General features: G+C 43.1%; 1 protein-coding gene across 1 annotated transcript in view; it reads left to right on the top strand.

Moving 5' to 3' along the window:
• The first annotated feature begins 314 nt into the window (after positions 1-314).
• Positions 315-16,991, top strand: part of C8B (complement C8 beta chain) — a 32,882-nt gene continuing 16,205 nt past the window's right edge. Inside the window, exons 1-4 of the mRNA XM_081915797.1 lie at positions 315-512; positions 5,419-5,575; positions 12,711-12,849; positions 16,149-16,290. Of these exons, the coding sequence (XP_081771923.1) occupies positions 421-512; positions 5,419-5,575; positions 12,711-12,849; positions 16,149-16,290 (530 nt within the window). The 5' untranslated portion in view covers positions 315-420. The remainder of the gene's footprint in view (positions 513-5,418; positions 5,576-12,710; positions 12,850-16,148; positions 16,291-16,991) is intronic.

Here is a 16,991-nt window from a genome sequence, read left to right as displayed (position 1 = left end):
ATTAGAGGTAGAAGTTAACAGGGGTTGCAGTCCCCTGCTGTGCCTCCTTATTCTGTAGTAAGTCCCACTGTGTGTCCAATAAGGCATGTTACACCCAGGTTACTATGCACAGAGTTCCAATTTTAAATCTCCATAACTGGCTATAGGATTACAGCCTTAGATTTATGTAAGATAGGCCAGTAAACAGGTCCTGAGCTGTGCTTGATGTCTCCGACTTTCTCCAACAGTTTTCCAGCAGCCCAGTAGAAGGCTCTGTCCAACCAGTAAACTTTGTTAAATTTGTCGGAGGGTAGCTTATCTTCTGTTTGCCTGCTGGGAAACAGCTACTAATCTACCTTGCTGGCCCCGCTGTTTTCAAACACAGTAGCAAACGGAATTAGTAAAGAAACCTGCTATAGATTTCCCACAGTACTTTAAAACATGAGTGCAGCATCTATAGTCTTTTGTTCGTGGCTGGTCAGAGTTTTCATGATCTCTGCAAGCATAAGCTTCTTAAATTTGCATTGCTCCAGGTAAGTGAATATTGTTTTTCAAACCAATATCAGTATGGTAACGTGATAGATAGTGACGTTTAATGGTAACCTTCTGTTCTGATATTTGTGCGGTACACAGAAAGTGCCTCTTGAGCTATTTCTGGATTAGTAGCAAAGTTTTACCAAAGGAGGACCATATTGAACTGAACATGTTGCAAAGTGACATGCATTTGAACAAGCCTGATCGCTTGGAGACTCCAAAGTATGTGAAATGGTGCTCTGATATTCAGTAACATCTTTCTCCCTGTGGCTGTCTTGCCTAGTCGAGTCTAAAATTTAAGATATGGGGGTGGAGGGAGTGAATATTGTATATGCCAACTTGTCACTTCCACTTTTTCATATACTCCACTTCATATGGGTGATACCTTCTGTTTCCATGCTGTCAACCACATACCTTCCAACACTTATCCAATGACATAGGGATGTCCTATTCCATACCCTACAGCATTTCTCCCAGGACATTCTGGGTTCAAATCAGAAACCAGGACAGCTTCTGCAAATCCGGGACTGCGCCTGGAAAATAGGGACACTTGGAAGGTCTGCAACCATTAATCCTTCACCTTCCATTACAGGAGCTGTACTGCTGTTTATCCCACTGTTCTTATATAACATTTAAAGGCCTGCAACACTAGAGCTGATTCTATGGGAAAGGTCCATGTGGCTGTAGGCCTTTAAATATCACACTGATGCCCATAGGATAAACACATGGACATGATTCTTCCACAATGCTAGCGTAATACTTAAAGAATCTTCACTCTGGGTTTCTTAGGTATTGTCGCCTGCCCATCTCAGAGGCATGCCACCAAAGAGCCACCTTTGATTTCTTCCTGTCCTTCTCCTCTACCAGACAAGCAAACTGTGCATCCTTTACTACATCTCCCAGAGTTGCCTTTTCCTGTACATCTACTATCAGGAAGTACATCTGGAAGACGACTATAACTTCTTTCCTACTAACTCCCTCTTCTGCAAAATCTTCCCTTTTTAAAAAACACACGCACACTAAATTCACATTTTTCACCTATTGTTTGATCATGTAATTCTGTTTCCCTACATGTTAACCTCAGGCACTTCATCCTTACTTTTAAAGCCCTCCACCTCTCCTACACTGCTGCCCCGTTGTAACTTCGTCAGACCTTCATTATGTATAATCTCTTCTCTCATCAACCCCTTTCGTCATCTTATTCTGCAGAATTACATTCTATGCCAGGAACAGCCACCTCTCGCTACTTAGCTGCTTTTTGTTCCTAATATTAATAATAATAGCACTCATTTATTTTAATATGACAAAAAGTGTTAAGCAGATGTCAGGTAGGTATATTGTGTTTCACTTTCGATCAGACCCTTCAATGCCTTATTAAGTTGTAAGCAGTACAATTAAGAGAAGTATCAATTATTTTCTTAACTGGGCAAGCAATTGGAATATATCATGGCGGTGGAAAATGTACACTTACGTCATGTAAATCTACTTGTTGCAAACCTGCTTCTGCTAAAAGAAATTGCTGAAGCCAGTGGCATTCCCATCTTAATTATTTCTGCATTGTTTATTTCTCTTCATCTCGCTAGAAAATAGCATTTGTCTTTGTTCTCTATTTCTGGCTTGCTGTTGTTGTTTTTCAAATTACTCCTCGAAGCAGAATTTACACCCTGCTCTGGGTGTTTAACCCACCATAATCAAGGTGGATGGAAGCTTTTATTAACTGCCAGTGAAAAATTAATTATCATTTTAATTTCTTTTGTAATTAAAGTTTGATTACATTCCCAAAGACTTTCAGAAAATTGATTGTAAGAAGTAATAGTTGCGACAACAAGGCATGCTTATTGCTCCAGAAAAATTTATAAATAAGACTCATGGATCTGTGTGTTAAGGATGGCAAAACACTGCCGCTCCCCGCCATGTTTTGTATTCCTTGGAAAATACAATGAGACCTATTTGAAGGTGTCTTTGAAACAGGCACATCTTGCCTGCCTAGTCCTAAGGGAGCTCATTAAAACAGGACTGCACAATTTGCAGGCCCCCCAAGCCAAATGCTGCATCCTTCTGCCAAGCAGTTGACACTCCCCCTCCCATTTTTCCAACCCTAGAAGGCAGCAGTAGAACAGGCTTAACAATCCTTGGGACTGAATATGGTTTGGTGGACCACACAGTTTTCAGACTAACATTAAAATACGTTATATGTCGTTCTGGAAAACGTAGGAGGAGGAGGAGAAGAAGAGGGCAGCGATAAGTGTGCTAGCAAGCATAACTTGGAGGGCAGTCTTTTAGGACTCCAATTCTAAAATGCATGAGGAGACACTTAGGAGTTCATGCAGAGTCTCCCAGGTTCAGAAGATCAACTTATGGAGGATGATTGAGTGGCGGGGGCACAGCTAGTGCGCAAATCCTTACTGCCTCTTCTTTTCTATATATTATTATTATTATGTTTTGTTTCCGTATGTTTCTGATATAGAACATCTGAAGAGGCATACTCAACCCTGAAAATGATCACTAAATAGATTTCTTTTTGCTGGCGATATCAGGAGGTTTTCTAGTATTATTTCATGTCATTTGTGCAGTCAAAGGCTTTACACCACATGCACACAGAGAGACTTATCAGGTTTTTATTAATAGCCTTGTCTGAGAAAAAAGGGCTTAACATTTGACTCATAATGTTTTACATGGAGGTAACAATCGTCAGTGTGTCAAATTGAAATATGAAGTATTCTCTCTGTTTCGTGGGAAACCGTTGATGGGTTGTATAATATACAAGGAAAAGAATAGATTCCTATCAGGTATTGTATTAGTTACAGAAAGTGAATTGGTTGTGTGTATACATTTGTTTTACCTTCCTCCATTTGTACTAATACATATAGATTAAAACTTATAAAGGGGACGCGGGTGGCGCTGTGGGTAAAACCTCAGTGCCTAGGACTTGCCGATCGTATGGTCGGCGGTTCGAATCCCCACGGCGGGGTGAGCTCCCGTCTTTCGGTCCCAGCTCCTGCTCACCTAGCAGTTCGAAAGCACCCCCAAGTGCAAGTAGATAAATGGGTACCGCTTTATAGCGGGAAGGTAAACGGCGTTTCCGTATGCTGCGCTGGTGCTGGCTCGCCAGAGCAGCTTCATCACGCTGGCCACGTGACCCGGAAGTGTCTGCGGACAGCGCTGGCTCCCGGCCTCTTAAGTGAGATGAGCGCACAACCCTAGAGTCGGACAAGACTGGCCCGTATGGGCAGGAGTACCTTTACCTTTACTTAAAACCTATAAAATCCCTCCATATGTTAAAGAGGCAGAATGGAAACCCATTCTGAGGCAGAATGGAAACCCAGCCATTTGCGACTCCTCTGTGTCTCATCTCTGTCTCATATGCATGTCAGAGTGAAGGCATGAAAGATTCCCATAAATTATCCATGTTCAAGCTGCAACCAGGCTATAAGGCAGGCATGGTTGACCTGTTGCCCTCCTGATGTTGCCAAACTATAATACTCATCATCCCTAATCACTGGCCATGCTGGCTGAGGGTGGTGGGAGTTGTAGGCCAGCAGCATTTGAAGGTCACAGGCTAGCCACTGATCCCCACCAACTTCCACAGTCTCAAGCATTAATATTTCTGAATACCAGTTTGATGTCATCTGCAAATTTGATGAACATGCTCTCAAGTTGTTGATAAAGATGCTGAACAGCTATAGGCCAGGACCATAGATGTCAGGTCTAGGGGCCTTGGATTCCAGGGCACTCACAATTTTTATTTTTTATTTTTACTTAGCTCTCACAACATGGGGTTCCGACACGACTTCCCGTTTCTACTAGAGACCTGATGCGACCTCCCAGGCCTCCGAACCTGATTTCCAATACAAACCGGAAGTCACATCAAAGGACTTGCGAGGCCTCAGATGTGACCTCCAAGGCCCTGCAAGGTCTTAAAAGCAATGTCAGAGGCCTCCGAATGTGACTTCCAGTAGAAACCGGAAGTCACATCAGAGGTCTTGCGAGGCCCTTCGAAACCCTGCGAGGCCTCAGAAGTGCAGCTGAGCCACCGACACAACGTGGCATCATGATGTCACAACGTCATGACGGCACGTTACATCATGGGCTCCACTGGGTATCCATAACCTGGGTTCCATGTCAGCACCCCTGCCCAGGACAGAAAGAACCCTGTAGCACCCTACTTGTTGTCACTTTTTTCCAGAATGATGAGGAACCATTAATGAGCACTCTTTGGGTTTGGTCAGTCAACCAGCTACAAATCCACCTATCAGTTACCTAATCCAGTGAGAACCATATACTTGTGGAGAGAGCAGGAAGGGTGGAGGGAGGACTACTAATTCAATACAGTGAATAAGCTCTGAATATCAAGCTTCTGTGACATCATAGCAATTCAGCCAATAGCTAGGAAGGGACTTCAAAGTGGCAGGTTAAATTCAGCCTGGGATTATTAGATTTTGTATCACCATTTACTGATTTTCAGTGAGTTTTGGTCAATTGGCATCACCTCAAGCTGAGATGCAACATCAACTCTGGATACTATCTATACACCCATTAGTACTGGGGATGGAGGTTGTATGTTGACTGTTTTCAACAATAAATGCCTCTCAGTGGTATGCTGATGGGCATGCAGTGGTCCACGCAGAGTTCTGCATCACACATCCTTAGTAATCACACAAGAATTCAATTATGTGGGATTTCGCTCGTGCAGCAATTACAATACTTGAGTTGGTTGTGCAACTTGAATTTTGCACAAGGCAGAGTGGCAAAACTGTTGTGTACTTTAATTGAACACCTCGTTTCTCTTTCTGCAAATGGGAAGTGCTCTAAACTGGTGCCCAGGTGGGTGCTGGCATTAAGAAATAGGAGGCAGATTGACATGCGCCCTAATGAAAAAATAGCTTTCCCTCTATTAAAATGCAGTGGAGAAAAAGACAGTTCTCTTCAACTATATGGAGCTGATACCAATGTGACCAAAGGCAGATGGCGCCGGTCTCCCAGCAACCCACCACAGCCCATCGATTGTACGCTTTCCAGCTGGTCATCATGGAGCACTTGCGATCCTTGCCAGAGGAAAAGGGTGAGTGTCTTTGTGGTCATCTGTTTGTGTGGTATTTTAATGTATTGCAATGCAGGGGCGCCAACTTATAAAAAATATTGGGAGGGCCCATACCAGGGTCCTGCCCCGGGAAGTTTTCTAAATTTTAGATGAAAATTAGTGAGTTTTAAAGTTTTTTAAAAGTATTTTAGAATCATATGATCAACATTAGAACCCCGAAAACTCGACTCTCTATAACTCCACACTCCGGGAAACTCGACAAGCCTGAAACACTTTTTGGCTATGAAAAAAGAAACAAAACATAAACACGCACGGTATTTTCGTAAAAAGCTAATTTAATTTACAGTAACAATTATGCTTATAGACTATTACAGAGCAGTGAATATATAGCTCTGAAAAGACTGAAATGATATTTAAATAAATCCTAGACTATCATTAAAAGAATAAAACATAAAATATTGCTGTCGCACGGTAATAGCACTAAACTAGTACTAATATTTCGAAACTGAAAATTTAACATTCTGTATGTATTTAATTCTCTATTTTATAAAGATTTTTAATATCTGACAGTGAGTTTGGAGTAGCCCAATGCAAAAATCCTGAGGATCCATGTGGATCCGTGCTTTGTAACCACGTTTTTGCACCACTGTGACCCTAGGCAACAGTGGGTGCGTGATTTTTTTGGTGCAGGCTGTAGCCATGGACATGCTATGTTATCTGATGGTGAATTTGGGGTGACCCAATGCAAAAATCCTGAGGATCCATGTGGATCCGTGCTTTGTCACCACGTTTTAAATGGGGAGGGAAGGAAAAACACAGAAGGGACAAGAAGCACAAGAGGGGTGTGCGGAGAAGCAGCTGGCTAAGAATGCAGGCGAGGAGTTTAACGGGGTGGGGGGGAGGAAAGGAAGGCAAAAGTCCCCCCCCCAAGCCAGCCCTCTCTCTCTCTCTCTCCCACCTGGAGCCTGCACGCAGTGTGACTAGGAAAGAATTAGAAGGAAGGACTCGATCCTTTCCTTAACCCTCTGCTTGCCAGGAGGGCAGGGGATTCCCTGCTCTTTGTTGAGTTTGAGCAAACGCAGCAACAGAAGAGGGTGGGCAGTAAGACCCTGAGGAAAGCTTCTGCCTTCCCTCCGCCCGACTGCCCGATCTTATTTTTGCCTGATTTTTGCCTATTTTTGCCCCTGCGCTCCGGCGAGTCAGCTCCAGGGACCACACATTCGCTCAATAACACGCACAGAGCGAAATTTACGGTAATAATTTTCTTAAATTATTGGGGGGGCCGAGCCCCCCCAAACGATTTTTTGAGGGGGCTCGGGCCCCCACAGGCCCCATGGAGTCGGCGCCTATGTTGCAATGAGAAGCTTGCAAAGTGGCTGATTAATTCAAATCAAAATGGCTCCCTTTCAACTCCATGTCTCTATTACACATCGTTTCCTTGGGTCCTCATTTTTCAGAGCAGAGCACTGAAAATGCCCACTTGTGTCTTGTGGGTGGCCTTTTGTGTTCTCATATCTATACATAGACATTCCACAGAGCATACAAAGCCATACTGATCTATGTGGTTTTCCCCCCAAAGAGTCCCTTCCTTAAAAGCAACAATATAAAATTTTGTTTTGAAATAAAGTTTTTAAAAAATGCGGATGAGAAAATAAACTTAGTTTGTCCTCATTTCCTTTGCTCCCTTCCCTCAAGCCATTATTTATCTTGCCCCAAATTTCTTTTTACTTCATTCACCCCCATTTCCTTTGGGGCCTTTAGCTTCCATGCACTTCTAGTCTCCAGCCTGTCCCTCAAGCATACTCTCATCCCAAGGGACTGTGCTGCAATCCTTGTCAAACCAGCAACTTTCCCTTCCTTCAAAAGTTGGATTACAATCATTTTGACAAGCTCTATTCCCTAAACAGTAGGAAAGTTCATGAGCATCCAATGCCATCATACCAGCTCAGCCCACAGGTACTAGAGGTTGCACTTACACAAGCACAACATAGACACCACTTCCTCTTCCAATATTCCCAGGTGGTGTGAATCTGCAGATTAATCAGTTCAGTTCAATTTATGGGGCCCAAATACCTGGTCTGATTTTCAGACCTCATTGTACCTGTTCAGCTGCACATACCTGTTTGGTTGTCCACATTTCATAATGGTAAATTTTAAAAAAAACAAAAAACAAGTGCTGTCTGGAGAAAGTGATGATATAAAAATGAGCATGTCCACCACCCATTGTCTTCTCTTACCTCCACTTATTTTCAACAGAGGTATCATAATCCCAACTTCAGTATTTATTGGCAATCCAGTTTTGTATCCACTTAAACAGCCTGCTTGCAGTCCCACTGCAAAGATGGAGCGGATATGTTTTCTCTTGCTCCAGTGGGTCAATTTCCTATTCTCCCCCACCCCCACAGGCCACCTTTGACAGGTTGGCAGGACAACCCTCCTTTCAAATTTTCTGATGTCAGGTCAATGACACCTGTCAGTCCCTTGTGCAGCATTTCACAAAAACGCCCAGCAACCAGCTGGCTGTGTGGCATTTGGGAGGGCAGCACAATGTGCTTTGCTAGCCCTTAGAGCTAACCATAGAGCATGGGGTCAGCAAAGCACTTTGCACAGCAGTGGGGGAGCAAGCATTTTATTGTTTTTCTTGTACAGAAAGTGACTGGGGAGCTGCCACACTTTACTAGCTATGCTAGAGCACTCCTGATGTAGAGCCCATTTGTGTGGAGCGCCCTCAATATACTTGCTTTTGGCTGGGAGATTATGGCCCACAGCCGCTCATTTTTCATCCTTGAGCATTTTCCACCTACAAAGTGTCTTCAGACTAAGGCTTTGATTGTTACAGACATTAGTGGTAAGATTCCCATTATCTTCAAAAGTGCCGTATAATATCATCTTGTCACTATGCTAAGGCTACTCATTTTTTGAGTAGTCATTCTTTGGCCTTGCTCAAAGCCACAGCTTACATATGATTATTTATCATCATTACTTTTGTTATTGGAATAGCAGCTGAAAGCCCTATTGTATTAGATGCTAAGAAAAGTGGATATAGGAAACCGAGGAGAGCACAGATAATATTGAACTTGTAACTGAGAAGGTTTTATTGCATGCTGGCTGTTGCATCTAGAGGTATAGAGCTTATCGGCACTATAGCATGTGACTGAAAGTACACAAAAGCCAGTAAAAGTTTGAGACCTTTCTCCCATGACATCTTTCACAGCATCACAATGAAACTGACAGCACTGGTGATACATTGCATATGGGCCTCCTAGTCACCCTGTCAACAATGAACAGGGGCAGCATAGGTTAAAGCCCACAGCAAATATGAAATCATAGAAAAGAGTTGCATGAGCACATCTGATCTCTGAAATGTGCCCTAATGGTATGACAAGGCAGGACGAAAGATACGTGTATCTGGTACTAAGCAAACCCCAGAGATTTCCACAGACCTGCTCACAGTGTTTCTGGATGGAGGATTTTGGAGGGTGTCAGAGGTAATTAAAATTGGGACCCTGTCAGGCACTTAGTATTTATTTTTGGGCAGGATTGGACCTTTGCTAGCAAGAAGGGCTTCTGGAGACCATGGCAGAAGGAAAGGATGCTGGGAACATTTTTTAAAAAGTAGAGTGGTCCCAAGGAGAGGAAACCATCTGCAGTTTGGTGGAGCATGGGAGGTGAGTTCATGGTTGGCAGAAGAGCAGCCAGATAAGCAGAAAGGCAGGAGTCATCCACCAAGAGCAGAGGACCAATTCAGCGACAACAGCTGATCCAAAAACTGCTGCAGTTCCTAGAGGAAATGTCAGTACCTGGAAGTCTCTTAGCCAGATCTGGCTTCTTCAGGGGTACTTTCTCCTAATTCCCCAATTGCCAGTCCAGGGGCAAAGGGGGATGTGAAGGCAAGGGAGTGATGCCTGCAGTGACAGGACTTGCCAGCATGCTACTTCAAAGCATTAAATTAGAGCCTTGACTTCCCACCTCAATCCTCTCATCGAAGCAATGCTCCCAGCTGCAGGGTACATGAGTTCTGTGCAAATCCTATCAACAGTGATGAACTTCTTGCCCACATCCTATCCCTGGCCAGCTTTGCTTATGGGCTAAGAGCTTAAGTGGCCTACAGCCTGCATGGTTTTGTCTGATACAAGAAGGAACATGTAGGCAAGCCACTATTCTGTGTTAGTGGGGAGAAAACTGGGCTTTAATCAGAATTAGACCTCTCAGAATCAATGCTGTGTTGAAGAAGAAGAAGAAGAAGAAGAAGAAGAAGAAGAAGAAGAAGAAGAAGAAGAAATGTTTATTTATATCCCGCCCTCCCCGGCCAAAGCCGGGCTCAGAGCAGCTACAACAGTAAAAATAGCACAATTTACATAAAATCACAGTCAATTAAAATACATTCTAAAATCAATTCAGAATCAAATTAATGGCAACCATTGGGCTAGAGTTCTATTAGGATTACAGATGGATAGAGGGGGTCAGACTGTGCCTTGACCAAAGGCCTGGTGGAACAGCTCCGTCTTGCATGCCTTGTGGAAAGATGTCAAGTCCCGCAGGGCCCTGGTCTCTTGCGACAGAGCGTTCCACCAGATCGGGGCCATGGCTGAAAAAGCTCTGGCTCTGGTTGAGGCCAGTCTAACCTCCCTGTGGCCGGGGATCTCCAAGATGTTTTTATTTGAAGACTGTAGGGTCCTCCATGGGACATACCCCAAGAGGCGGTCCCATAGGTACGAGGGTCCTAGGCCGTATAGCAGTGGCGTAGCATGGGTTGTCAGCACCCGGGGCAAGGCAAGTAATTTGTGCCCCCTAACCCGTGGATTTGCGCCCCCTAACCCATGGATTTGCGCCCCCTAACTCTAACCCCCAGATGTTGCGCCCAGTGCGGCCGGCCCCCCCTGCACCCCCCACACTACGCCACTGCTGTATAGTGCTTTAAAGGTTAAAACCAGCACCTTAAAACTGATCCTATACTCCACCGGGAGCCAGTGCAGCTGGTATAGCACCGGGTGAATGTGATCCCGTGGCGAGGACCCCGTAAGGAGCCTTGCCGCTGCATTCTGCACCCGCTGGAGTTTCTGGGTCAGTCTCAAGGGTAGCCCCACGTAGAATACTCATTAAAAAGGGAATAAGTTTTCCCCAACTTTGGAAGAACAACAGAACAGCAGTCAGACAGGTCTTCCTGAGGAAGGAGTTTCACAGGCAGGCCACCAAAGTGTCCCAAATCACTCTTTTTGTCCCTACCTCCGAAGGTGCAAGGACCGGGGGGTGGGTAATGAAGAAGTCAGGGGAAACCATTCCCTCAAACAGCAAAATGGGTAGCTATCTGCCAATCAGTATGGCAACAAAAAGAGAACATTCTACATACTTAGAGCAGTACTAGTTTGGTCTTCCCCTCAACCCACAAAGGAGGTACATCCCACACATACCGGTATATTAGAGATCGCATAGACTGTCATGAAGGTGCAAGACTTCATTCTGCCTGGTGACATCTCTCTGCCATCCTAATCACTATAGAACACACATAATCATGGGAGATCTAGCCTTGAGAACTCCTTAATTTGAACATAGCCCTTAATAAAAACCAGCAAAAACAAAAATCCACAACATACACACCTCCCTGACTGTCATTCTGAAAGCAACTTGGAAATATATGTTCTATACATTTGCTTGGGCATTAACAGGATATTAATGCGTATATATGACATAAGATGAGGCTACTGGATCAGGCCTAGCATCCTATTCTCGCAGTGGCCAGCCAGTGTTAAACCGCTTGCACTATGTTGTGATATAAATTTTAACACTAGTACTTTATTTTTACCTTCTCTTTTGTAAATTGATTTGTGGATTGATTGTTTTGGTAGTTGGTACCAGTATATATCGGGAACTGGGCTCTGCTTTGATTCTGAGATCATTTAATCAAGGTTGGCTTAGTAATTGTTATATATATATATATATATATATATATATATATGCTTTCGTAGATTTTCACGGGTACAGGAATGCAGGTTTTGGTGTCCTCGGGTGTCTTCCCGTGTAAAAGTTGGGGTGTCTAGGCGACGTTTCGACGAGGTCTCACTCGTCATCTTCAGGCTGGTGCTTTCGGCTTCTTGTTACTGGAACAGAGCAGGATCTCAGTGTTTGAGTTCCTATAAATACTGTTGAGGGGGTGTGGTGTATAGCCTCCAATGTTCTGGGCAGAGAGGAAGTTCCCAGGCTAGTGTGCCTTTTCTTCTTTTGTTCCTTAATTACTTGAGGGATATCTTGAGTGATTTCTTGAGTGATATCCTGAGTACCACTTAGGTGGGTCATTAGGTGTGGATTAGTTGCTAAAGTCTTTGTGTCTTGACCTCTTGAACTTTGTGAAGAGTTTTTCTGAGAAGATGGCTGTACTGCACTTAGTTGTGCTCTGGCTTGGCTTCGTGTATAGGGGCGAGCTGTGGTTTTGTGGCCTGTGTCAGCCAGTGGCCTGTGTCAGCCAGATCTGTGCAATCCCTACACAGATCTGGCTGACACAGGCCACAAAACCACAGCTCGCCCCTATACACGAAGCCAAGCCAGAGCACAACTAAGTGCAGTACAGCCATCTTCTCAGAAAAACTCTTCACAAAGTTCAAGAGGTCAAGACACAAAGACTTTAGCAACTAATCCACACCTAATGACCCACCTAAGTGGTACTCAGGATATCACTCAAGAAATCACTCAAGATATCCCTCAAGTAATTAAGGAACAAAAGAAGAAAAGGCACACTAGCCTGGGAACTTCCTCTCTGCCCAGAACATTGGAGGCTATACACCACACCCCCTCAACAGTATTTATAGGAACTCAAACACTGAGATCCTGCTCTGTTCCAGTAACAAGAAGCCGAAAGCACCAGCCTGAAGATGACGAGTGAGACCTCGTCGAAACGTCGCCTAGACACCCCAACTTTTACACGGGAAGACACCCGAGGACACCAAAACCTGCATATATATATATATATATATATATATATATATATATATATATATTGCCATCAGATGCCTTCTTCTTAACCACAGAGATGGAATAGGAAGAAATCTGATATTTGCCATTGATGCTTGGTGCTGCCACTAGCAGAGATCTAGGGATATCTGGGATACATGCCTTTTTTAATTTAGGAGACCTGGAATTCATAATCTCTATTCTGTTACAGTACAGATTTGTCCATGTGGAACGGCCTTCTCAGTTTGGCGGTGACCCGTGTGATTACTCTGACAAAGAAACTGAAGACTGCGTTACAAACAGACCTTGCAGGAATACAGTTAGATGTGAAGGCTTTGTGTGTGCCACAGGTTAGTGAATAAGAAGTGGTTTTCCTAAATTTGAAGCCAGTGGCTAAGCCCCCATGTATTGAATTGTATTTGAACTTAATAGAGTGAATGAAAATTTGAACTTAATAGAGTGAATGAAATCATACTGATGGCAGACCTTTTAAAGTGTAGAGTAATAGTTCACATTGTTTGATTTCTCGCAACTGAAATTTGATATGGTTTGCATTATTAAACAGACGTAATTATAAAACCAGCAAGAAGAATGGGACAACAGGGAACAACAATGGCCTGGTTTGCGCATCATTTTAAACCACAGTTAAACTAAACTATGGTTTATATTATGTGCTGGTGAATGATGCAAAATAGTGGGCGATTCACTTCTCACGAGCAACTTCTGCTGTTGCGCTGCTGGGAGTCAGGCCAGAGTCTGGGTCCGACACTACATCCCAATCTGGGTTTGCTGCTTTCCCAACAAACCATGAATTGAAACCAAGGGTTGTTATTGGCTTACCAATTATGGTTTGTTGGGAGAAAACCATCTACAAGCCTGAGTTCAGACTAAGTCAGACCATGGACTGTTTCCTGGCAGCACATATACAGTAGAGCACGAGTGGGGAAGGAGTGAAGTGCCTGTAACGTCAACAGTGTACACCAGCATACTGCATGCTCATATTTAATCCATAGTTTAAACAGTTCCATTCCACCAGGTGCAGTGCTTGTGCAGATGGAATGGCCATGTTCCTACACAATGCACAATGTTCAATTCCACCCGCTGTGTGCCCCTGGTGGTGTCATGTTTCAGAAATCATAAATGATATGCTCTCTGTTAGATTTATCAGAACAAAATTTATTTGTTCCTGGCTCCCTTTCTAGGTTCATTTTAAGACGTCCATACAGATCAAAATGAAGATCACACGCTTTCTCTCATGTCTGCTGTTAAAATTTATTGGATTACATTATAGCCAAGCCTGCTTGGTAATCACGCCTACATGTGCATTTTCCAGCAGTATACATGGCAGGGTGCTGGAGGTATAGATGCTTTAGACAGGCTGCAAAGAATTTCAGATCTGTTCTGGGTTATAAACTGCAGCAAGGAAAATAAGAAAACTGCCTTCCCAAGCTCTTCTAATGACTCATATTATACACAGCTAGAATTTCAAAATATTGCAGTCATAATTTTTTTTTAAAAAGATACTGCAGCAACAATCATCAACATCCATAATATATTAAAAGTTACTCCTCATCAGCTTTCTCCTCAAACTTCACTATAAAACAAAAAAATGAGGATTTATTAGGCTCAGCAGTGCTGTCTCGATTTCTGCAGCCAGGAAACTCCAGGTTGCTGTTTGCTTGTTTTTTATGCAACGGCAACATTTGGAATTCCTACAGAAATTGTACTTTTTTTTGTGGTTGCAGCAAGTGATGAAAGGATGCAGGAAGCATTAAGTTGGTAATGCAAATGGGATGCCATGGGAAAGGGAATTTGCATTAGGCTATATGCAACCTTAGCAGATTCTGCTTTCATAGCAAGCAGGCAGTCCCAAGTTTTCAAGAAGTTTAGGCCAGGGTCTTATTCAAGCCAAGAAAGCAGTGAAAGCAAAACCAGAAGCTGTTTGGGAGTCAAGGAGAAGGGGGAAAGGCAGGAAGTTGGCACAGGAATATGAGTTATGGCAGGGCAGAAAGGTGGTTTTGAAAACATAGAATCAAGAGTGCCATAAGTAGGATTTGCAGTACAAATTTGCTTAGACTCAGTTTTACAGATGAGGAATCCTTAGGTGGTGGCCATATTTACCGTATATACTACTACTGCTAATAATAATAATAATTTATTTATATGCCACCCATTGAACTAGATTACCCCAGCCAATCTAGGCAGCTTTCAATAGATTAAAATATAGCAATAAAAAACCACTAGTAGGCAACTCATCCTACTGTAGTTTTGGGGAATAGAGAACAGGGACATAAAGCCATTTCAATGTATTTACCCACTTCTATAATCCAGGTTCAGTATTCAAACGTGGCCCATCAAGTGCTGCTTCTCAGCATAGGACATTGAGTGCAGGCTGTTCATTTTCTCAACTTTTTGCAGACAGTGGCCTCATTCAAATATAATGACGAACTGTTATTTTTCAAAACATAAATGAGATGGTGCAAGCCTTGGGTTTGAGTGGCCGCCTTCCTGTCTTTTCTTTTGCACAAGTACAGTGAGGAGATTGGAAGATTTCACCTCCAACTGACCACAGTTTAATTTTACATCCGAATCCTAAACTGTAGCTAATCCAAACTAAGGTGTATGGACACAAGTCAGCTTCATAAAGTGAGGTTTGCATTCAGCAAATCAGAGTTAAAACTATCAACAGTTTGTCCAGCTTATGACATAACACTAATCGGCCATTAATCAAAAAGTGGAAGTGAAAGCTTCCCATTTTCCTCCAGGACTGACCCAAGGCATCTTGTTGTCTAAAACAAATAGCAACAAGCTCCACACACCCCCTTTCATGTACAGAAACTAACTAGCAGTTAAGTCTTCCTTTAACACATACAATGTGATAGCATCTGTCTGTACGTATGTCTCTGTGCACCTGAGAACAGCAGGCTATTTTAGGCATATTGCACACATATTTCTAATCTCCAATAGAGGAGAATTGTTGAGGAACAGAGGCCTCAGGAGGAATTGAAAAGGACCACTGCAACCTCCTCTAGCATCTGCACCTGAGATAATTCCCTTACTCTGCCTAGCAGCAGGCTGGCAGTGCTTCTCATGGCAATGCAAAGCAGAACAGGGAAGTTGTGAGCCTGAGGTTTGCACAGGAACATTGATGTAACAGTAAACCATAGTTTATTATTACATCCAAACAAAGCCAGTACGAGCATGCTTTCAAGCATTTCAGCACAATTCTAAAGTACAGAAACATTGCCTTTTCAAAACAATGATCCTCAATACTCAGTACCTTCTATATTTCAACCAGATTGCTAGGTTATACATTGGCTGCATGTTGCAATTACAGTTGTACCATATTTCTCATTTTTTTCTGCTAGTGACGACTTTTCGTCTAAGAAATGCAATACAATTTGCCGCTAATTTAAGTTCAAAATAATATTACAAAAATGTTTATGCAGACTCATCCTAATCAATTAAATGTGTCTGGTTATTAAACCCGAATTTGTAAAGGAGCAGATAAGCCAAGCGCTTTCCCTGAAATAAATTGATAATTGCATCTTCACATTTTCAGGGGTCAGGGGCAAAGCATTGCACTGATTGAGCTAAAGGGAAATATCAGATTAACAATTAATTAGTGTGTTCCCACTCTGTGTTGTAGGGAGATGCATTAATCGGAGGCTGCTTTGCAATGGAGATGATGACTGTGGGGATCAGTCAGATGAAAGAAATTGTAAGAAAGTATATAAAAAGTGCAGCCAGGAGATGGAACAATACTGGGGAATACAAATGCTAGCAAGTGGGTAAGCAGTTCCATTATATTTCCAGAAACAGGACTGATGCCAAATGGAACAATTTGCAGTTCCACCTTTAGAATTGAGGTGGGAACCTTTTTTTTTTCCAGCTTGAGGGTCACATTAACTTCTGGGCAATCTTCCCCAGAGCTATGTGCCAATGGTGGGTGGGACCAGAGGTAAAAGTAGGCGGAGCAACAAATGTAAATTTTACCATTATTCAGCAGGCTAGTTACTGCACCCACCCACCCCTACCCTACATTCAGACCACCATGAGGAATTAACAGAGTTCAAGGAAACATTCCAAAAACACTCAAGGAGGGTGTGAAACTAGGCTGGTGAGGCTGTGGCCTGGGAAGAGATGAGGTAATCAGGGAGGGGAAATGGCTTTGGGGATTCTCAAGGGCCAGATAAATAGGCCTAGAAGTTCACATTTGGCTCAGGGGCCTGGCTGAGATTTCACATTCCTGCTATCAATAAAGAGCTATCAATAAATTCTATGACTGCTTAGAGAAAAGGGGGGTTTTGAGACACATTCTCATACTTCCTAGAAAAGTAGCCATGTTACTCTGTTGCAGCAGAAGTTTACAACAGGTGTTAGAAACTTCATATAGTTTAGCTACATCTGAACCTTCATCAACTCATGGGAAGAATCTACTTCTCCTCCACCTGTTCATTACCCAGGCAAGGGGACAGCTTTTAAATAAAAC

The sequence above is a fragment of the Podarcis melisellensis genome, assembly GCF_964234715.1.
Source record: "Podarcis melisellensis genome assembly, chromosome: 6".
NCBI lineage: Eukaryota > Metazoa > Chordata > Lepidosauria > Squamata > Lacertidae > Podarcis > Podarcis melisellensis.
Note: the sequence above shows the minus strand (reverse complement) of the source record. Positions and strands in the feature narration are given on the sequence as shown.